The 16,780-nt window shown below is 41.1% G+C and overlaps 1 protein-coding gene across 1 annotated transcript in view; it reads left to right on the plus strand.

The window, feature by feature from the left end:
* Positions 1-16,780, plus strand: part of ANTXR1 (ANTXR cell adhesion molecule 1) — a 248,040-nt gene that overhangs the window by 112,205 nt on the left and 119,055 nt on the right. Inside the window, exon 12 of the mRNA XM_030921455.1 lies at positions 210-288. Within this exon, the coding sequence (XP_030777315.1) occupies positions 210-288 (79 nt within the window). The remainder of the gene's footprint in view (positions 1-209; positions 289-16,780) is intronic.

Here is a 16,780-nt window from a genome sequence, read left to right on the forward strand (position 1 = left end):
TTCTCTAAACTTTAGAGGAGGGTGGGCTATACAGACTACACTCCACATTTTACAAAAGAGGAAACTTAGACCCCTCCTCCCCTGGAGAAGAGACTCCAGTCTCAAGTGTAGTTAAGAGCTGAGCCCAAAGGAGACCTGTGTGTCTGGCTCTCAGCCTATTGCTCATTGCACACCATGCTGAGAATCTGCTTCCCTTGTTGTCATTGCAGGAAAGCTGCACTCCAGGTCAGCATGAACGATGGCCTCTCTTTTATCTCCAGTTCTGTCATCATCACCACCACACACTGTGTAAGTCATAACTTTTCCCTTTACTAGAGATCTCATTGTCGTTGTCACCATCAACGTTTCTTAAGCAGCAGTCTTCTCCAAAGGTACCCTGGAAAGTTTTTTGGTTCTTCGTTCTGCTTGCTGAGCTTTGATCCCGGCACTGCTCGACCAGCCCCAGGCTGGATTGGGGTGTGCTATACCCCAGAGTGTGTCAGGCATGTCTGTGTTAAGTTCTCCAGCTTCCCCATTTCTGCTGAAGGGGAGATCTAAAGTCACTGGCCTAAGCAGATGGTAAGATGAGCTATGTCTGTGCAGTAGTGAGGGTGGAGGCCCAGATAGAGTGGGTTTAGGAGAGAATGGATGGAAGGGAATTGGACAGCATATACAAAAGAATGTCTTAGGCAGTTCATCTCTAAAGGGATGCAGGAAAATGGGTATGAGCTGAAGGAAAATGTGGAGCTTGGGGAGGTCATTTTATTTAGGATGGGAGAATTTGCAACTTGTTTATTATTGTGGAAATAATCAAGGAGAAAATAGAAAACTGATGAAGCAGGAGAGAGAGTGGGGAAGGAGCCCTTACAATAGGGATTGTGAGGCAAGAGTAGGAACTGCATTCTCTCTCCCAGCTCCTCAGATAGCCCTTCTCTGGAGCCTTCGCATCAGGTAGTTTTCATTCCTGGCTATATGTAAAATCAACTGGAGAGCTTTTTAATAAGATTGGTGCCCTGACCTCATGCCAGACTGACTGAACCTAAGCCTCTGGCATAAGCCCCAGCTTTGGTGGTTCCACCGCCCCCTCAGGAAGTTGTCATGTGCAGCTGTGACTGAGAACCCATCAGTCTCTGGATTTGGTCCTGCCCACTGTCAGTGTCTCAGAGCTCAACCTGTCAGGGGGCAGTCGGGGCTTAGTTAGCTCATGTCAAAACCTCAGCCTTGGCCAGGTGCAGTGGCACATGCCTGTAATCCCAGCACTTTGGGAGTCCGAGGTGCGTGGATCACTTGAACCCAGGAGTTCAAGACCAGCCTGAGCAACACGGTGAAACCCCATCTCTACAAAAAATACAAAAATTAACTGGACATGATGGCGCATGCCTGTAGTCCTAGCTACTCAGGAGGCTGAGGTGGGATGATGGCTTGAGCCTGAGAGGCGGAGGTTGCAGTGAGCTGAGATTGCACCACTGCACTCCAGCCTGGGTAACAGTGAGACCCTGTCTCAAAAAAATAAAAATAAAAAAAGACATCAGCCCCTAACATGAGCATTTCCAAAATAACCTTTGTCGGAGTATTCAGTTTCTTTAACTGAATACATTTCTTCATTAGCTCATTCTAGAAACTAATGTTCGGCCTGATGGTCAGCTTAGGTAGTTATTATACTATATTCACTTCCTCATCGGCCTTTGGAAACTATGTTGATAGAACCCCTCAGTAATTAGAGTTGTGTCCTTAATACCATCACAGCTGGACAAGAAAGAACAGGCATGCACTGAATGTAGATAATATAGAAATGGGTTATCATAAAAGAACAGGAAGCCAGTCCTCATGATACACAACAGTCTCCCTCCTAATGCCCCCAATGCCAATTTTCATCTTGTGTGAGGAGCAAACCAATTTTCTTGAAAGCAAGGTAGCCCATTGTAAATGGTACAGATGATGGGAAAGTTTTACTTGACCAAAGCAAGAAACTAGGATTGTGTCAGAGAATTGTTACCACTGAGAAATGTCCATGTCTCAGACATCTGGTCAACCCTCAGTCTGTAGGCCTGAGTAGGACACCACCAAATTTTAAAAACTGTATGCAGAAGCATTGAAATTTCTTCAAGTGTATCCTGTCTGATTCTGTTGAAAACTGACCCTTCTGGGACCTGCCAACCTGCAGGAAATGATTAAAATACTCTAAATCAAATAACTCCATTCCAGATTCCTCCCAGCTATTGAGTGATCCAACAGTTGGATCTGTATTTCTCATTATGTCTGACCATACCACCGAGAAATAGCCACTGCCTTTGAGACCACAGAGCAGGGGAAGTGGGAAGAGGAGACATCTCAGGACTAAACTTGTGGTATGGCAAACACAGGGCTACGACTTTAAATCATAGGCCTCTAATTAAGAAGAAAAGGTGTCCTTGCCAATGCATTGCAAAATTAAAAGAATTTCCCATTGAGTCCCACTGCACCGTCCCAACCCACACCACCTCCAGTTACATCTTACATCTCCCTCATGTGAGCACATGCCACTAAATCTGCTCTTCACTTGACCCTTGATCAAGACCACCTCATAATATATTCTGCATTATTCCATTTTCATGTGAGAATGCTGTATTAGTTTCCAACAAAATTATAACCACTCTAAGATTTGTGATCCAAGTTCTTTCAGTCATGTATTCAACACATATTTATTGATATTTATTGACATATTTATGTGCGAGGTACCACTCTGGGTGCCTGGGATATATCAGAGAACACAACAGATAAAAATACCTGTGTGATGGGGGAAGGGCAGACAATGAGTAATACGCATAATGAACAAAGTACATGCTATGGTAAAAGGTAATAGATGCTATAGGATAATTAGAGGAGAGTGAGAAGATTTCCTACTACCTAGGCGAGTAGGTTCCAGTTGTAAATAGAGTAATGGATACATTGAAAAGCTGGTATTTGGATAGCGACCTGGATAGTGAGGAAGTTAACCATGAGGCTATGAGAGTGTGGGGAAGGGTGGGATATCCCAAACCAAGAGCCCTCATGCTAAGACCCTGTGGCCAGCGATCCTTGGTGTTCACAGAAGAACAGGTAGGGAGTTGCCATCCCCAGGCACCTCCATGCCTGCTGCTGTCCTCATTCCCTCTCAGGATAGCAGCAGGCAGTGAGGTGCCTGGGGATGGGATGTGCAGGGTTGTGGAAGGACTTTGGCTTTTGAGCAGAGGAGCAATATGGTCTGACTTCTATTTGGAAGATTACTCGGCTGTGGGTAGACAAAGAGACAAAGAAGCAGTGTGATTTGTTAGGAGGGTTATGGCAACACTTTAGGCAAAAGGTGTTGAATGGGTTGAATCAGGGGAGGGCAAAGAGGTGGAGAGAAGTGGTCAGAGTTGGATATATTTTGAAAGCAGAGCTAATGAATTTTCCAAAGCATTGAATGTAGGGTTTAGAGAGAGAGACGAATCAAGAATGTCCCAAGGGTTTTGGCCTAAGAAACTGAAAGGATGGAGTTGCCATCAGCTGCCAGACAGGAGGAAGACAGAGGGAGAAGATGATTTAGGGAGGAGGGGGAAAAATCAGGGAATCTGTTTTGCTGTGTACTGGTTACATGACCTTGATAAGTTGTTTAGCCCCTAGCCAGGTGCCATGGCTCATGCCTGTAATCCAACACTTTGGGAGATAGAGGCGGGCGGATCACTTGAGAGCCAGTTCAAGACCAGCCTGGCCAATATGACAAAACTGCCTCTACTAAAAATACAAAAATTAGCCGGACATGGTGGCACACGCCAGTAGTCCCAGCTACTCTGGAGGCCGAGGCAGGAGAATCAGCCTGAACCTGGGAGGTGGAGGTTGCAGTGAGCTGAGATCACACCTACTGCACTCCAACATGAGTGACAGAGTGAGACTCCATCTCCGGAAAAAAAAAAAAAAAGAAATTGTTTAGCCCTTTTGTGCTTCAGTTTCCCTATCAATAAAACTAAGATAATAAAAATTTACATCTATCAGTATTGTGAACACTAAATGAAATAATATTTGTAAAGTATTTGGCAGAAGACCTAGCAGATAATCAGTGCTCAGTCATGTTAGCTGTTTTATTGTGGAAGCTTAATGAAAAAAATTTTAACTAATTTGAGATTCTTCCTAGAGAGCTGGCTGTTTAATTCAGTCTCGTTATAACCAAGGGGCTCCTCTGAGACAACATGTATCCAGCAGTACATGTTTATCACTCGACCAAGCCCAGGTGATTGGAAGGGGGACGAAGAGATGGCCGAATTCATCCAGAAAAGGGGCCTTGTACTCAAACATAAAACTCCAGTCCCCAACCAGGTCCTACACACTAGCTCAATTTAAAGGCTGAAACTATCACTGGGCAAAATAGAGATGCAGGTGGAACGTGTGGATATCCAGAATATGAAGTAAGGTCTTGGACTTGCGTTTGTTTCTTGGGAAGCTGGTTTGGAGGACAAGGTTTTTCAATCAAAAGTGATCCCCTGGGTCTGAGTAAAGGGATATTGTCAATGCCAGTCACAGCCTGCCCAGTTCATCACCTGGAATCAAAAATACTTTTAAAATATGTAGTTGAGACTTTTCTTTTCTCACTTATTTGGTGCCCATTTGGACACCTGTGTCACAAGTTTTCGTGGTCTGCAATGAATAACTGTTGCCTGAGCCAGAAGCAGAAATTCCATGGAGTTTCACAGGAAAGAGATTTTTCCATCCAACGGCTAAAAGATTCCTATACAAATGGTAAACTTTGGTGAGCTCCATGACTATAGAAAATGGTCAAACATCCAGAGTCCTCGCCCACCAGATATTTAAATACAGCCATCTCTGTAGTCTTAACTGCCTCACTTTTCTTCACCAAACTCTGGCCAGAGGTTGAGAAAATTACTAATATAGTGCTGCTTTAAGGGAAGTATTGAAAAGAGATTTGTCCTTTTGAACAAAGCAAATTTTAGAAACATGAAGAACTTTTCATGAAGATTATTTTCTTTTAGCTACTTAAAAATTCTATTATTTCCCAAAGTGTCCAAAAATCAGGAAATCAATCAAGTATGTCTTGAACTCCTACTTTGTCTCCTAGTCACTGTCCTTAAGGAGCTTAAAATCCAGTTGGAGAAAGAGTCCAACAAGCATATAACAGAGTATATAATAGGCCGGGCGTGGTGTCTTATACCTGTAATCCTAGCACTTTCGGAGGCTGAGGCAGGCAGTTCACAAGGTCAAGAGATCGAGACCATCCTGACCATCATGGTGAAACCCTGTCTCTACTGAAAATACAAAAATTAGCTGGTGTGGTGGCACGCACCTGTAATCCCAGCTACTTGGGAAGCTGAGGCAGGAGAATCGCTTGAACCCGGGAGGCAGAGGTTACAGTGAGCCAAGATTGCATCACTGCACTCCAGCCTGGTGACAGAGCAAGACTACACCTCAAAAAAAAAAAAAAAAAAAAAGAGTGTATAAATGTATAATAAAGAACAAGATCATCTGAGTCAGGTATAAATGCCATAGGATTTCAGAGTGGGGAAGGATAAGTGAAGGCAAGAAGAGTCAGGAGAGCTTCATGGAGAGATAACACCTAAGTGATGTGAAACATAGTAATTATAGGTGAAGAAGTGGGACGAGGCCATGCTCTAAAGAGACACCAACCTGAACCAAGGATGGATATGTCTCTGAGCACAGTTTGTTCATGGGCTCTCCCAGACCGTGACTTTGTTGTTGTTGTTTTTCCTTCTTGTTTTGCATCCATTTCTGGGGCCTTTCGATTTGGGGCCATTTCTCAAGCTGGCAACTATCCTCGTAGGATGTACGCTCCACACCCTTAATCTTGAACACCCAAGATGTGACAGTGCAGCCCAGCTGATGCTCATGCCTGTTAACTCTGATCAGGATTTGCTTTGTACTGACTGCTGGGTTGGAAGGTCACAATCTTTGAAGAAAAGAAAGTAACCTAAAGTCAGACATAAGGTTCCAAATTCAACATTAAATAAATGAAGACCCCTGTTTTTTCTCCTAATTTATATGAAAAACAGCCTGACTGCAAATAGCAACAAGGTTCAATAACTTTGAACGGATCCATGTCATATCACTGTTTAGAGAAATGCCATTTGAATGAAACCTGAAATTCAACAGACTCAGACCTGAGACATCAAAGCGAAAACAATGGCTCTATAATTGCAGCATAATGGAGGAATTAAGAATACAAATCTTAATTTCACATCCCAGTCCCTTGACTTTCCAGGGTAATCTTGGACAAGCTTACCTGGAGCCTGTTTCAGAAGCTGTCTCGCATGTTTATAGTAAAGATTAAGTATATAAGGGGCTTGAGGTACATAATAGTCTGTCAAAAAATGACAGCTGTGTATTAGGTTTTTGACCTCATTCTCTCTCCTTGCCAAGTAAAAGTCTAATGGCCTGCCCCATTAGATTCACTGTACATGTCCTGTGGCTTATAAACAGGCTATCTCCCCCTGATTAAGAAGCATGCTCCTTTTGAGTCTCCACGATAAGCCTGGATTTTAGGAGCAGGCTGGAAAAAAACCTTGAAGATGTTGCCCACAGGACAACTAGGAAGAAGAACGCCAGTAAATCAGATGTAGCGATAAGTCAAACAAAACTGGGTGGCAGTCTGAGTCTTACTACTTTTGAAGAGGTTTCCTCAATAAATGAATCAAGTAAATAGTAACATAGGGAAATATTTAGACAAATTAAACACATGAATTAAAGCAAGTGAAGTTGATACATTATTACCACATGCAAAATTTCTGTTGCCTCAAAAAAAAATTTTATCATGCCTGGCATATTTGGAGGCATTTTATCAGAGCAGGTATATTTCATGCAGATGACATCTGCAACCTAAGAAAATGTTGCATACAGACTGTCTTCCAATGTCCTTCAAATTAGCCATAACTCAGAGTGGTTTGAAGTATGGCTTGCTCTCTATGGGGATGAACGTGGTGCCAACTTGTTTCCCAAGATTTTTGACCATTTTATTTCTCAGATTTTTATTAATTCAGACTGGTCTTTTCCTGAACTAGTGGTATATTTCTAAAAATATTTGTTTGGTGAAAAGGAGAGAATATTTGTGGGTGGGTGAGTGGGTATGTATGTGTGTGTGGGTGTGGGTGTGTGTTTGAGAGAGAGAAAGAGACAATGAAAGAGACCTACAATGCACGGGACACCCCCGGCCCCACTGCACAGAATTATGTGGTCCAAAATATTAATAGTGCCATGGTTGAAAAACTTAAGAATTTGCCATGTGCGTTGGCTCATGCCTGTAATCTCACCACTTTGGCAGGCCAATGTTGATGGATCACCTGAGGTCAGGAGTTCGAGACCAGCCTGACCAACATGGCAAAACCCTGTCTCTACTGAAAATACAAAATTAGTGGGGCATGGTGGCACATGCCTGTAATCCCAGCTACTTGGGAAGCTGAGGCAGGAGAATTGCTTGAACCCGGGAGGCAGAGGTTGCAGTGAGCTGAGATCTCGCCATTGCACTCCAACCTGGGAAATAAGACTGAAACTCTGTCTCCAAAAAAAAAAAAGGGAAGAAAAAGAAAAACTAAAGAATCAAGATTTGGGTGGGGGGAGCCCAGGATTCTGCATTTTAATAAACTTGCCAAATACTAAACACACAGGATGAAGCCATGATTAAAATCCATTTAAGAAAAATGAAGTATTCTTTTGATTCACTCCCAATTCCATTCATTTAAGAATCCCAAGGTTTTAAATTCAGAATCTTGGGATTCTTAAATGTTCTTTTGTTCTGTTCTATATGTGTTTTCTTTGGGGCCCCTTTTTCTGATATAAAGATAGGAATTTGCCTAAAAAAAATATTTTAACCCAATATGACAAGCCTAGGGACCTTCTCACTTATATGTTGCCAGACAAAGACTTCAAAATTTTCTCTCCAAATTCCTCTTTTCCATATTCCAAGTTGTGCCTTCACTTCCTCCTCTCACACAAAGGCCTGGAGAGCCGCAGACTTGTTGTTCATTGTTTCAGGAAGAAAGACCCTGTTAACGTCCAGCTTATTTTCACCACTTCATGGCTACCTTTGTTTCTTCACAGGAAGGCAGGCCTCAGGCTGCCATATAGAGGTAGTTTATAGCTTTGGAAACAACTGGAGAATTGTCATAAAGAAAATGCACATATTGGAAAGAGCAGTTGTCTCTCAGGCATAGTATTGCCCCTATGTTTCTTGAGGCAAAACAGACCGTCTTGTTCACCGTCACAACCCAGCACCTGGCACAATGTCTGCACATACTCATTACTCAGCAAATAATGATGGTTGAGTGAATAAATGAATGAACCCAAGCAAGGGTCATACTGGTACCATGATGGCACCTGCTGGCAGGAAAGAAAAGGAGCCAGAGGAGGTAGAATCAGAAGAGGGGGCTCTGAGTTGGTTGGGAGGTAGACTTCAGAAAAGGATGGCCAGCAGGCGTGGTGGCTCATGCCTGTAATCCCAGCACTTTGGGAGGCCGAGGCAGGTGGATCACAAGGTCAGGAGATCGAGACCATCCTGGCTAACACAGTGAAACTCCATCTCTACTAAAAATACAAAAAATTAGCCGGGTGTGGTGGCAGGCACCTGTCGTCCCAGCTACTCAGGAGGCTGAGGCAGGAGAATGGCGTGAACCCGGGAGACAGAGCTTGCAGTGAGCCGAGATTGCGCCACTGCACTCCAGCCTGGGTGACAGAGCAAGACTCTGTCTCAAAAAAAAAAAAAAAAAAAAAAAAAAAGATGGCCAGCAATTCAATCTTCATATCCAAGAAACTTGAGCATAATTTAATAGGGGAAAAAAATCTGCCAGGTGAGAAACTATAACCAGCATTCCCAGGACGGGCAATAGTCAACGATATCATCATAAAAGCACCAGCGCCAGTAGGAGCAGACCCCTGCCTGGGATGCAGACTTGGTGGAAGGGTGTAGAAATAGCCCACTAACTGGATCAAGATTCTGGGCAGGCCTCTAGTCTGTGAGGGTCTGCAGCGCAAGGCTGGAAGCCAAGCAGAACCATAGAGACTGACAGACTCAAGATCACTCCAGAAAAGCTATGACCCAGGGAACATTGGCATGGCCTAAGCTCACCCTGGAATACCAGAAACTTAGATTACAGCAGTTCAGCTATTCTGGATGCTGCCAGCTGGGGCTGTGGGTGCACAGTCTGCTTTGGTGAGGACTGGCTCAGACGGGGATGTGCTGGAGCCTAGAGATGGAGGCCACAGTGGCTGTAGAGGAGGGCAGTGACCACCCCCCACTGCTGTTTTTGGAGGCAATTTCCAGGGGTCTGTTTTCTAAGTCAGTTCAATTCCATTACCAGTTGCTTTAAAGCAACGACAGAGTACAAATCCAGCCTGTTTTTGTAGTCATTATGACTCTCTAGGTAAACAGACAGCTGGCATGGCTGGCCTTGCCAAAATCTCTTGAATTTCACCAGCCTGGTAGGGAGTGAATCCAGTAGCCTGTGCTGAGTGGCAATCTCACCTTCCAACATAATAAAAAATTATTGCATACTCTTCAGAGAAAGTAAAAATCAGAGACATTTTTTCTTCTATTTCTTTTCCAAGGTCAGCAAACAGTCCATCAATCAAAGTAGGTAGCTGTCTTTGGGATAGACAATTCATTCCAGTGCTGTATGCATGTGGGCCTCTTTATTAAGGAAAGAGGGATGGGGAGGAGGTTGCTGGTGGCAAATGGAGTCAATGATATCATAACAATCAGGACCAACTTGTTTTAAATCTATACTCTGGGCAATGTGTTAGGGACTCAAAGAAGAAGAGCCAGTCCTTGCCCTCCAGAGGCTTACAATACAGTTACCAAGGCAGGATATATTACTCAAGGAGGTAAATATTATACAATTTGGGATATAAAAGCAAATATCACACAGGTATCCTGAATATCCCCATCTGTTCCAAAGACTCATGAGCCTTTAGGTAAGTCAGTGGACACAAACATGGCATGCTCTGAGGAGTGTCCACTTCGTGGGCCTGGTGAGTTACTTCCCAGTTACCCAAGAAGGCTTTTCACCCCTTCTGCAAAGTGAAGCTGGACAGATTATTCCAGAAAGTCAGGTATAACAAGTAGGCAGCTCATGATTAGCCCACTCCCAAAACTCTATCCCATGAGTGTATTTTCCCCAACAAGACTCTCCCCAAACTGTTTCTCAATACCAGGAAACAACCTCTGAAGAAAAGAAGACTCTTCCAAAAAAGCAGTTGCAGAGGACAGAATCAGGACTCACTGACTTTCTCCTGTAGGTTCCTTAGCCCCAACATTATTCCACTTCCTGTCCAACTTTCCCACACTCACTGCTTCTTACTCATTCAGTGTCACATAACCTGGAAGAATGAGGCAAGACTGAACCGGAAGGGAGATAGGAGACTTACCTTGAAGCGGGTTTGAATGACAGAATATGGAGTTTGGGCAATGGGAAGCCATTTGAGGGAAGCACAGTGCGTTATTTTAGGAGGATTAATTTAGCATGTGTATGCTTTAAGTATATTAATCATAACAAAATGGCATTAATTTGGATGCCACTGATCTGTGAATTTGGTCATCTGGAAAAGGAGTAGGCTCTAGTTTACTTTTCCATTATTTGGGCTAAAGGAATTTAGTACCAAGAGTGACCAATCCACAGCACTGGGGCTACAAGTGAATCATGAGAGCCTCATACTCAGCCCTTGAAAAAGAACTGCAACTGACACACTTTGTTATTTCTGTAATTATAGGTAATAGGTCCTTTGAAATATGTGGCTTAGCAAAACACAGAGGAAAGGCTTAGAGAGGAAAAGTGGGCTTTGGGATCAGATCAGTGCGGCTAAAATCATGGTTCTGCTACTTACAGGATGTATGACTTTAGACTGAGATAATGTACTGAGAAGGGCTGGCATGGGACCTGACACACAGTAGATGCCCAATCTTAGTTTTCTTGCACTGATGTTGTGGTCTCTATGTGAATTTGTACAGTGAGATTGTTTCCAAAGACTTTGACTTCTGGTTGAATTAGCAGAAGTATAGTATCTGAAACTAAGGAGGTGATGGGACCTCTCAACTTGGTGAAGTTAAAATCTCCATTCGAATATTGTGTTCAGTACCAAGGGCACTCCAAGGGAGAACACAGATAAGCTGAGTGTATGAGAAACACTACCAAATATGGTATGTTATGTAGAATATAGAATTGGGGCTCTTTAGCCTGGAGCATACTTAGCATAGAAACAATATTCAAAGGGCTGTTCTGAAACACGTGCAGCTATACCTGTAGAGCCCTATTCTATAGATTATTTGTTGTATAGATCCAAGAGGTAGAACAGGCTCAAAGGAACAGTTTCTGGCTCAGTTTTTGAAAAGACCTTTTTAATTAGCTGCATTGGGTGGGAATGAGCTCCCTATTACGGTTGCAGTCAAGCACAGGCAGCAGGACAACTTGGCAGAATTATGTAACCACCATTCATACCTCAGAGGGGGGATTGGAGTAGAAAAGCTTTCAGACTCCTTCTGCTGCTGAGAGGCTGTGACTGTAGACCTAAAAGTATGTTAGGAAAGGAGTAAACTAAATACTATCAGTCCTATACAGTATCATGAATAAGTTTGGTTCTCACATTTTGAAAATCAATCTAAGAGAGCTCTGTTGGTGATACTGGAGACAACTTCTCTTAATGCAGTTCAGATTGGCCAACCTCCACCTAATACAAGTGGGATCATATTTCAGACCAGAGTACTTCAAACTCCTGAGAATAATCTGTTTTCAAGTAATCTCAAAACACACCCTGTAATTTACAAACAACACATTAGTCACAAATCAGTCTCCTCTATTTATTAGCCAGTCTCCATAGAGCCATCCATAATTCAAGGTATTTTTCTTACAACGTCCCAGTATTTTTATTATTATAATTACTATTATTATTATTTTAACAAGATGGCTTGTGGTTTTACATACGATCATTGGAGATGGTAAAAGACCACAGGAATATCAGAATGCAGAACTCAGATCTCAAATATTGTTTATGAACTGAAATAAAAGTAGTTTGCCAACATCTCTATTTTGACAACCCTTGTAACTCTTGTTATATATAAAAATATCTTTTAAAATATGTTTTGGATGATTCTTGCTGATTTGTTTTTCTTGGATGTTTGAGCAATTGACTTTCAATATTTTTATATCTAAGTATTTTAAAGAATGTTTTCCCTAAGTTTGAAGTTTCCTTGTTTTGAGAGTAATTGAGAAAAAAAAATATTTTTCTGAATCTATACTTTTGAAAACACTGAGATAAGCAAATAGATGGTAGAACTAAAAGTTAAATCAAAATAATCCGTAAGCAAAATAAATATAATGGACCAAACTCAGCAGTTTAAAAACACAGATTGACAGATTATGTTTTTAAAATATCCAGCTATATATGATTTATAATAAAACATATATTCAATAAAACATAAGGATGCAGAAAGATTGAAAATAAAGGCATGTGAAAAGTTTTATCAGTCAAATACCAAAAGAAAGCTAGTATAGCTATATTAGTATTTGATAAAAAAATGTATTGGCAAAAAATTATTGGTATAAAGAGGACCGTTATGTAATGTTAAAAGGAACAGTTAACCTAGAAGTTGCCATAATTCTGATCTGCACTTCATGACACATCCTCAGCATATATAAAGCAAAAATTGATAGAATTGCAAAGAGAAATTGATAAATCCACCATCACAGGAGGAGTTTTCTATACAATGCTCTCAGTAATTAATAGATCAAGCAGCCAAAAGAATTAATAAAATATAAATGATTTGAAGAATTTAATTAAATATAATCTAGTGGACACATGATAAAGCCCCAGCATAACATTCAAAATAGGGTCCAAAATTTTTTGGTTGCATAAAATGAAGAGTTATGCAACTATAAGACTAATGACAAAAATATCATACTTTATCAAATCTAAGACACACTTTTCTTTCCACATTTTAACATCTCTAAAATTGAGATGTTTCAGATCATAATAATATATCATGATATAATGGGATGTCTTTTCCCTAATAGCTCATAAAATAATAAGACATCCTACCACAGATACATCTGAAATGCAAAGAAATATTTTCTATCAGTCTGTACTGTGCCAAAAGTAAAGATAATGAAATATATCGTGAATGAAACTGATCAGTCACTTATATTCCACTGCCCACTCCCATTCACAGTGGAAAATAAGAACTCTAGCCTTTCCCCTTTGGAGAATGGCTTACTGTATATGGGAAATCTGCATACAACAGAGAATATCTATTCTTTTTTAAGTACAAAGTACACTCTTACACTTTAAAAAAAGCAGTCATGTACCATAAGCCAAGTCTCAACAAATTTATAAAAATGACATATAGATCATATTCTGGTACCAAATAAAAAACAATTGAAATCAATAGCCAATCAAGTTACCAATGAATTTTGGAAATCTCATATATTTTGAAATTTCAGACATACACCCAAAGCATTTATGAGTCAAAGTAATATCATAATGTAAATTAGAAAATACTTAGAGCCGACCAATTATGAAGATGCCAAAACCAAAACTTGGAATGCAGCTAAAGTGGTCCTTACAGGGAAATTTGTCATCTTAGGGGTTTATGTTAGAAAAGAATAAAAGTTTAAGACAGTTAGCCAAGCATATAACTCAGGAGATTAGAGAAGAATGACAGAGTAAGCCCTTTCAAAAAAGAGAAGGCCAAAACCAAGAAAGAACAGAATAGAAAACAAGATAAATAGAGAGGTAACAAAGAAAACTATTAGTTGGGCATAGAAGAGGTAAAAAGAGAAATAGGTGTGTATAGAAATAACTGTGTACTTGCCTGTCAATCTGGATGGGAAGATAAGCTGAAGTCAATGCTGTTATGGGTTCTGGGCAGTGCTGGAGAGAAATCATTAATCAAGAAAACACATGCAAATTGAGTTCATCCGTCACCTACCCCTAAGTCTCCTTCCTTTCTAGGCTTTGTACACAAAATGGTTGCTATAAAGTATGGTAAAATGTGTACATTTTATTCTCCCCCATTTTTATCACCAACTAAAATTTGCCAAATTACTATGAAACTCTCAATTTGCAAAGCTGTTTGTCCCTACAGCAGTCTCTGATCACTATGTTGTTTTCTCTTTTTTTTAAGTTTATGGTTCTACTTTTTCTGGTCTCTCACTTCTTGATCTCATACCTGTGTTTCCTAATCTAGATTCTCCCCTCTACACTTCTCATTTGACAGTTTAAGCTTCTGGGTACCTGAATATCAGAAAACCAAGCTTACATAAATTGCATATGAAATAAGGATTCCTAGTCTGTAAGAACTTGAGAGAAAGTATATGGCTAAGAATCCAAGCTTTAGTGAAAAACCAGTGTGTCCATTTATGCCACCTCCTGGGTTATTGAGGCTTTTCCAGATAGTTAGTCATTTGGGTTGAGCATTCTGGTTCAGTGAATCCATTTGAGAGAAGCACAATTATAGGAAGAAGTGCAAAATCAAAAGAGGATCCAAAAAGTTATTGGGAGCCTGGGCAACACAGTGAGACCCTATCTCTACAAAAATAGAAAAATTAGCTGGGCATGGTAGCATGTGTGCATGTAGTCTCAGCTACTCAGGAGGCTGAAGTGGGAGGATCACTTGAATCCAGGAATTCAAGTCTGCAGTGGGCCATGATTGTGCCACCCTATGCTGAGACCCTGTCTCAAAAAAAAAAAAAAAAAAAACCGCCAGGCGCAGTGGCTCACGCCTATAATCCCAGCACTTTGGGAGGCCAAGGCGGGTGGATCATCTGAGGTCAGGAGTTCGAGACCAGCCTGGCAAACATGGTGAAACCCCGAATCTACTAAAAATACAAAAATTAGCTGATGTGGTAGCGGGCATCTGTAATCTCAGCTACTCAAGAGGCTGAGGCAAGAGAATTGCTAGAACCCAGGAGACGGAGATTGCAATGAGCCGAGATCGCACCATCGCACTCCAGCCCAGGCGACAATAGCAAGACTCCATCTCAAAAAAGAAAAAAGAAAACAAAATTGGTAGAGGGGGAAGGAGTTGTCTGTGGGAAAGAGAAATGGGAGGAGAAGGAAGAGGAGAGATTTAATAGTTTGGGAAAAAGGACCAAAAAGCAGAGAAAATCTGAGAGGATCTCCTTTCTGCCAACGCTAAAATAATTGTCAACTATTTAAATAATCCAACATTGGCAAAATCAGTGAGCTAGGTTATCTGAGAATGGGAGGTGACCCACCGGGATCATGTTATCCTGGTTGGCAGCTTACAGTCATATTGCACTAAATTACAAGTCGCCCCAGGGTCCTTACGTGTATTTTCTAATCAGGATAGTATTTGGGACTGACAGGATTTATATCGTTTGCATTCCCAGAAAGCAGTCAAACTCCTCCCTCTGTTCCCTACAGAATGACAAGGTCCCATGAGGGTATATAAACACCTTTCCTCTTGCAAAGCAGCCGTCTTCTCACCTATTCGTTAGGTCATCAAGGAAATGCAAAAGGCAGAGAGTTAATTTATTTCTCCTCAAAAGAAGAGTCAGTGCCACAAACGATACATAACTAGCATTCCTTTGCCATTACTGAGGCTACTAAAACAGATGTTAGTTTAGTCAGGGCCCAAAGCAGTGGGCTTCATGTTTTGTTTCATTTTTTAAAAAAATAAAAAGCACTTGAATAAGTGACAACTGAAATATTACTGGGCTTCTTTTCAACACAACCCAGCATCAGGGAAACCGTTTCATTTGCAAGCTGAGGAAATATGAAAGGGCAATTTTATTTTACCTGCATCGCCCAAATTTACGGACTTAAAATACTTTATAGGTATCTATAAAGCACAAGATTCTTGAGATCGTATATAAAAGGTGCAAACTCAGCCAAAGTAAATATCTACAAAATGCTCCTTACGATGGAGTTTGACCTGGCAGCCTCAGTTAGCCCCTACCTACTGGCCTTAAAATTTGTGAATGTACTGACCTCTAACAGATAAAAATGTTGAATGGCAATTTTGTATTTCATACATCTTCGCTCTAAATAAAATTATGTCCATTCCTACTCTGTGCCTTTAATCACATTTCATTTTCCTTCTGGAATGCCCTCTCTTCTTTCACCTATCCAATTTCACTGTGGCCTTAAGGCCTAGCCCAGTGCTGTCTGGACCTGCCCCAGGATGACTCAGTGGCCTCTGCAAGCCTCCTAACTCCCTCTGCTCTGAGTTCAGGCACTGCAGATTGCAGCAGCTTTGAGAGTTTAACTGTATTTTACCTGTACTGCTCTTCAGGCAAGCCCTGAGAATCAGTCCTGACTTTGTAATTGGACTCTGACAACCTCTTTCAGGGTTAGAAACTGATGTCCATCTTTCTAGGCCTCCTACTGCTGAGCATGCATTAGAAACTCAATGGGAAATAATTTCTTGGTTTCTTGACACCCTATTACACAGTTTAACGACATTGCTTTAAGGAATTGATCACCATGGTTACATCTGGTTGATCATAGATGACAGATTGATGGTTGATCATAGATGACAGATGCTCTGGTAAGCATCTGTCTTTTTGAGGCACCACCCAAATTCACCTTTCCAAGTTCATAATCTAAAGCAACAGCCCACGGTATATTGTAGATGATGTTTACTTACCAATAATAGGTAACAGTGATGCCAACTAATACATGAGGGATGATCAATCAGACCAACTGAGCATATACACATTAAATAAATAGCTACATTAATGATAAGTAAACAAATTGCTATATTTAATAAAACAAAAAATGAAAATGAGACAGCAGCCTTTCTCTTCCCGTGTCATAATATTGGAACATT

The sequence above is a fragment of the Rhinopithecus roxellana genome, chromosome 17 (genome assembly GCF_007565055.1).
Source record: "Rhinopithecus roxellana isolate Shanxi Qingling chromosome 17, ASM756505v1, whole genome shotgun sequence".
Taxonomy (NCBI): Eukaryota; Metazoa; Chordata; class Mammalia; order Primates; family Cercopithecidae; genus Rhinopithecus; species Rhinopithecus roxellana.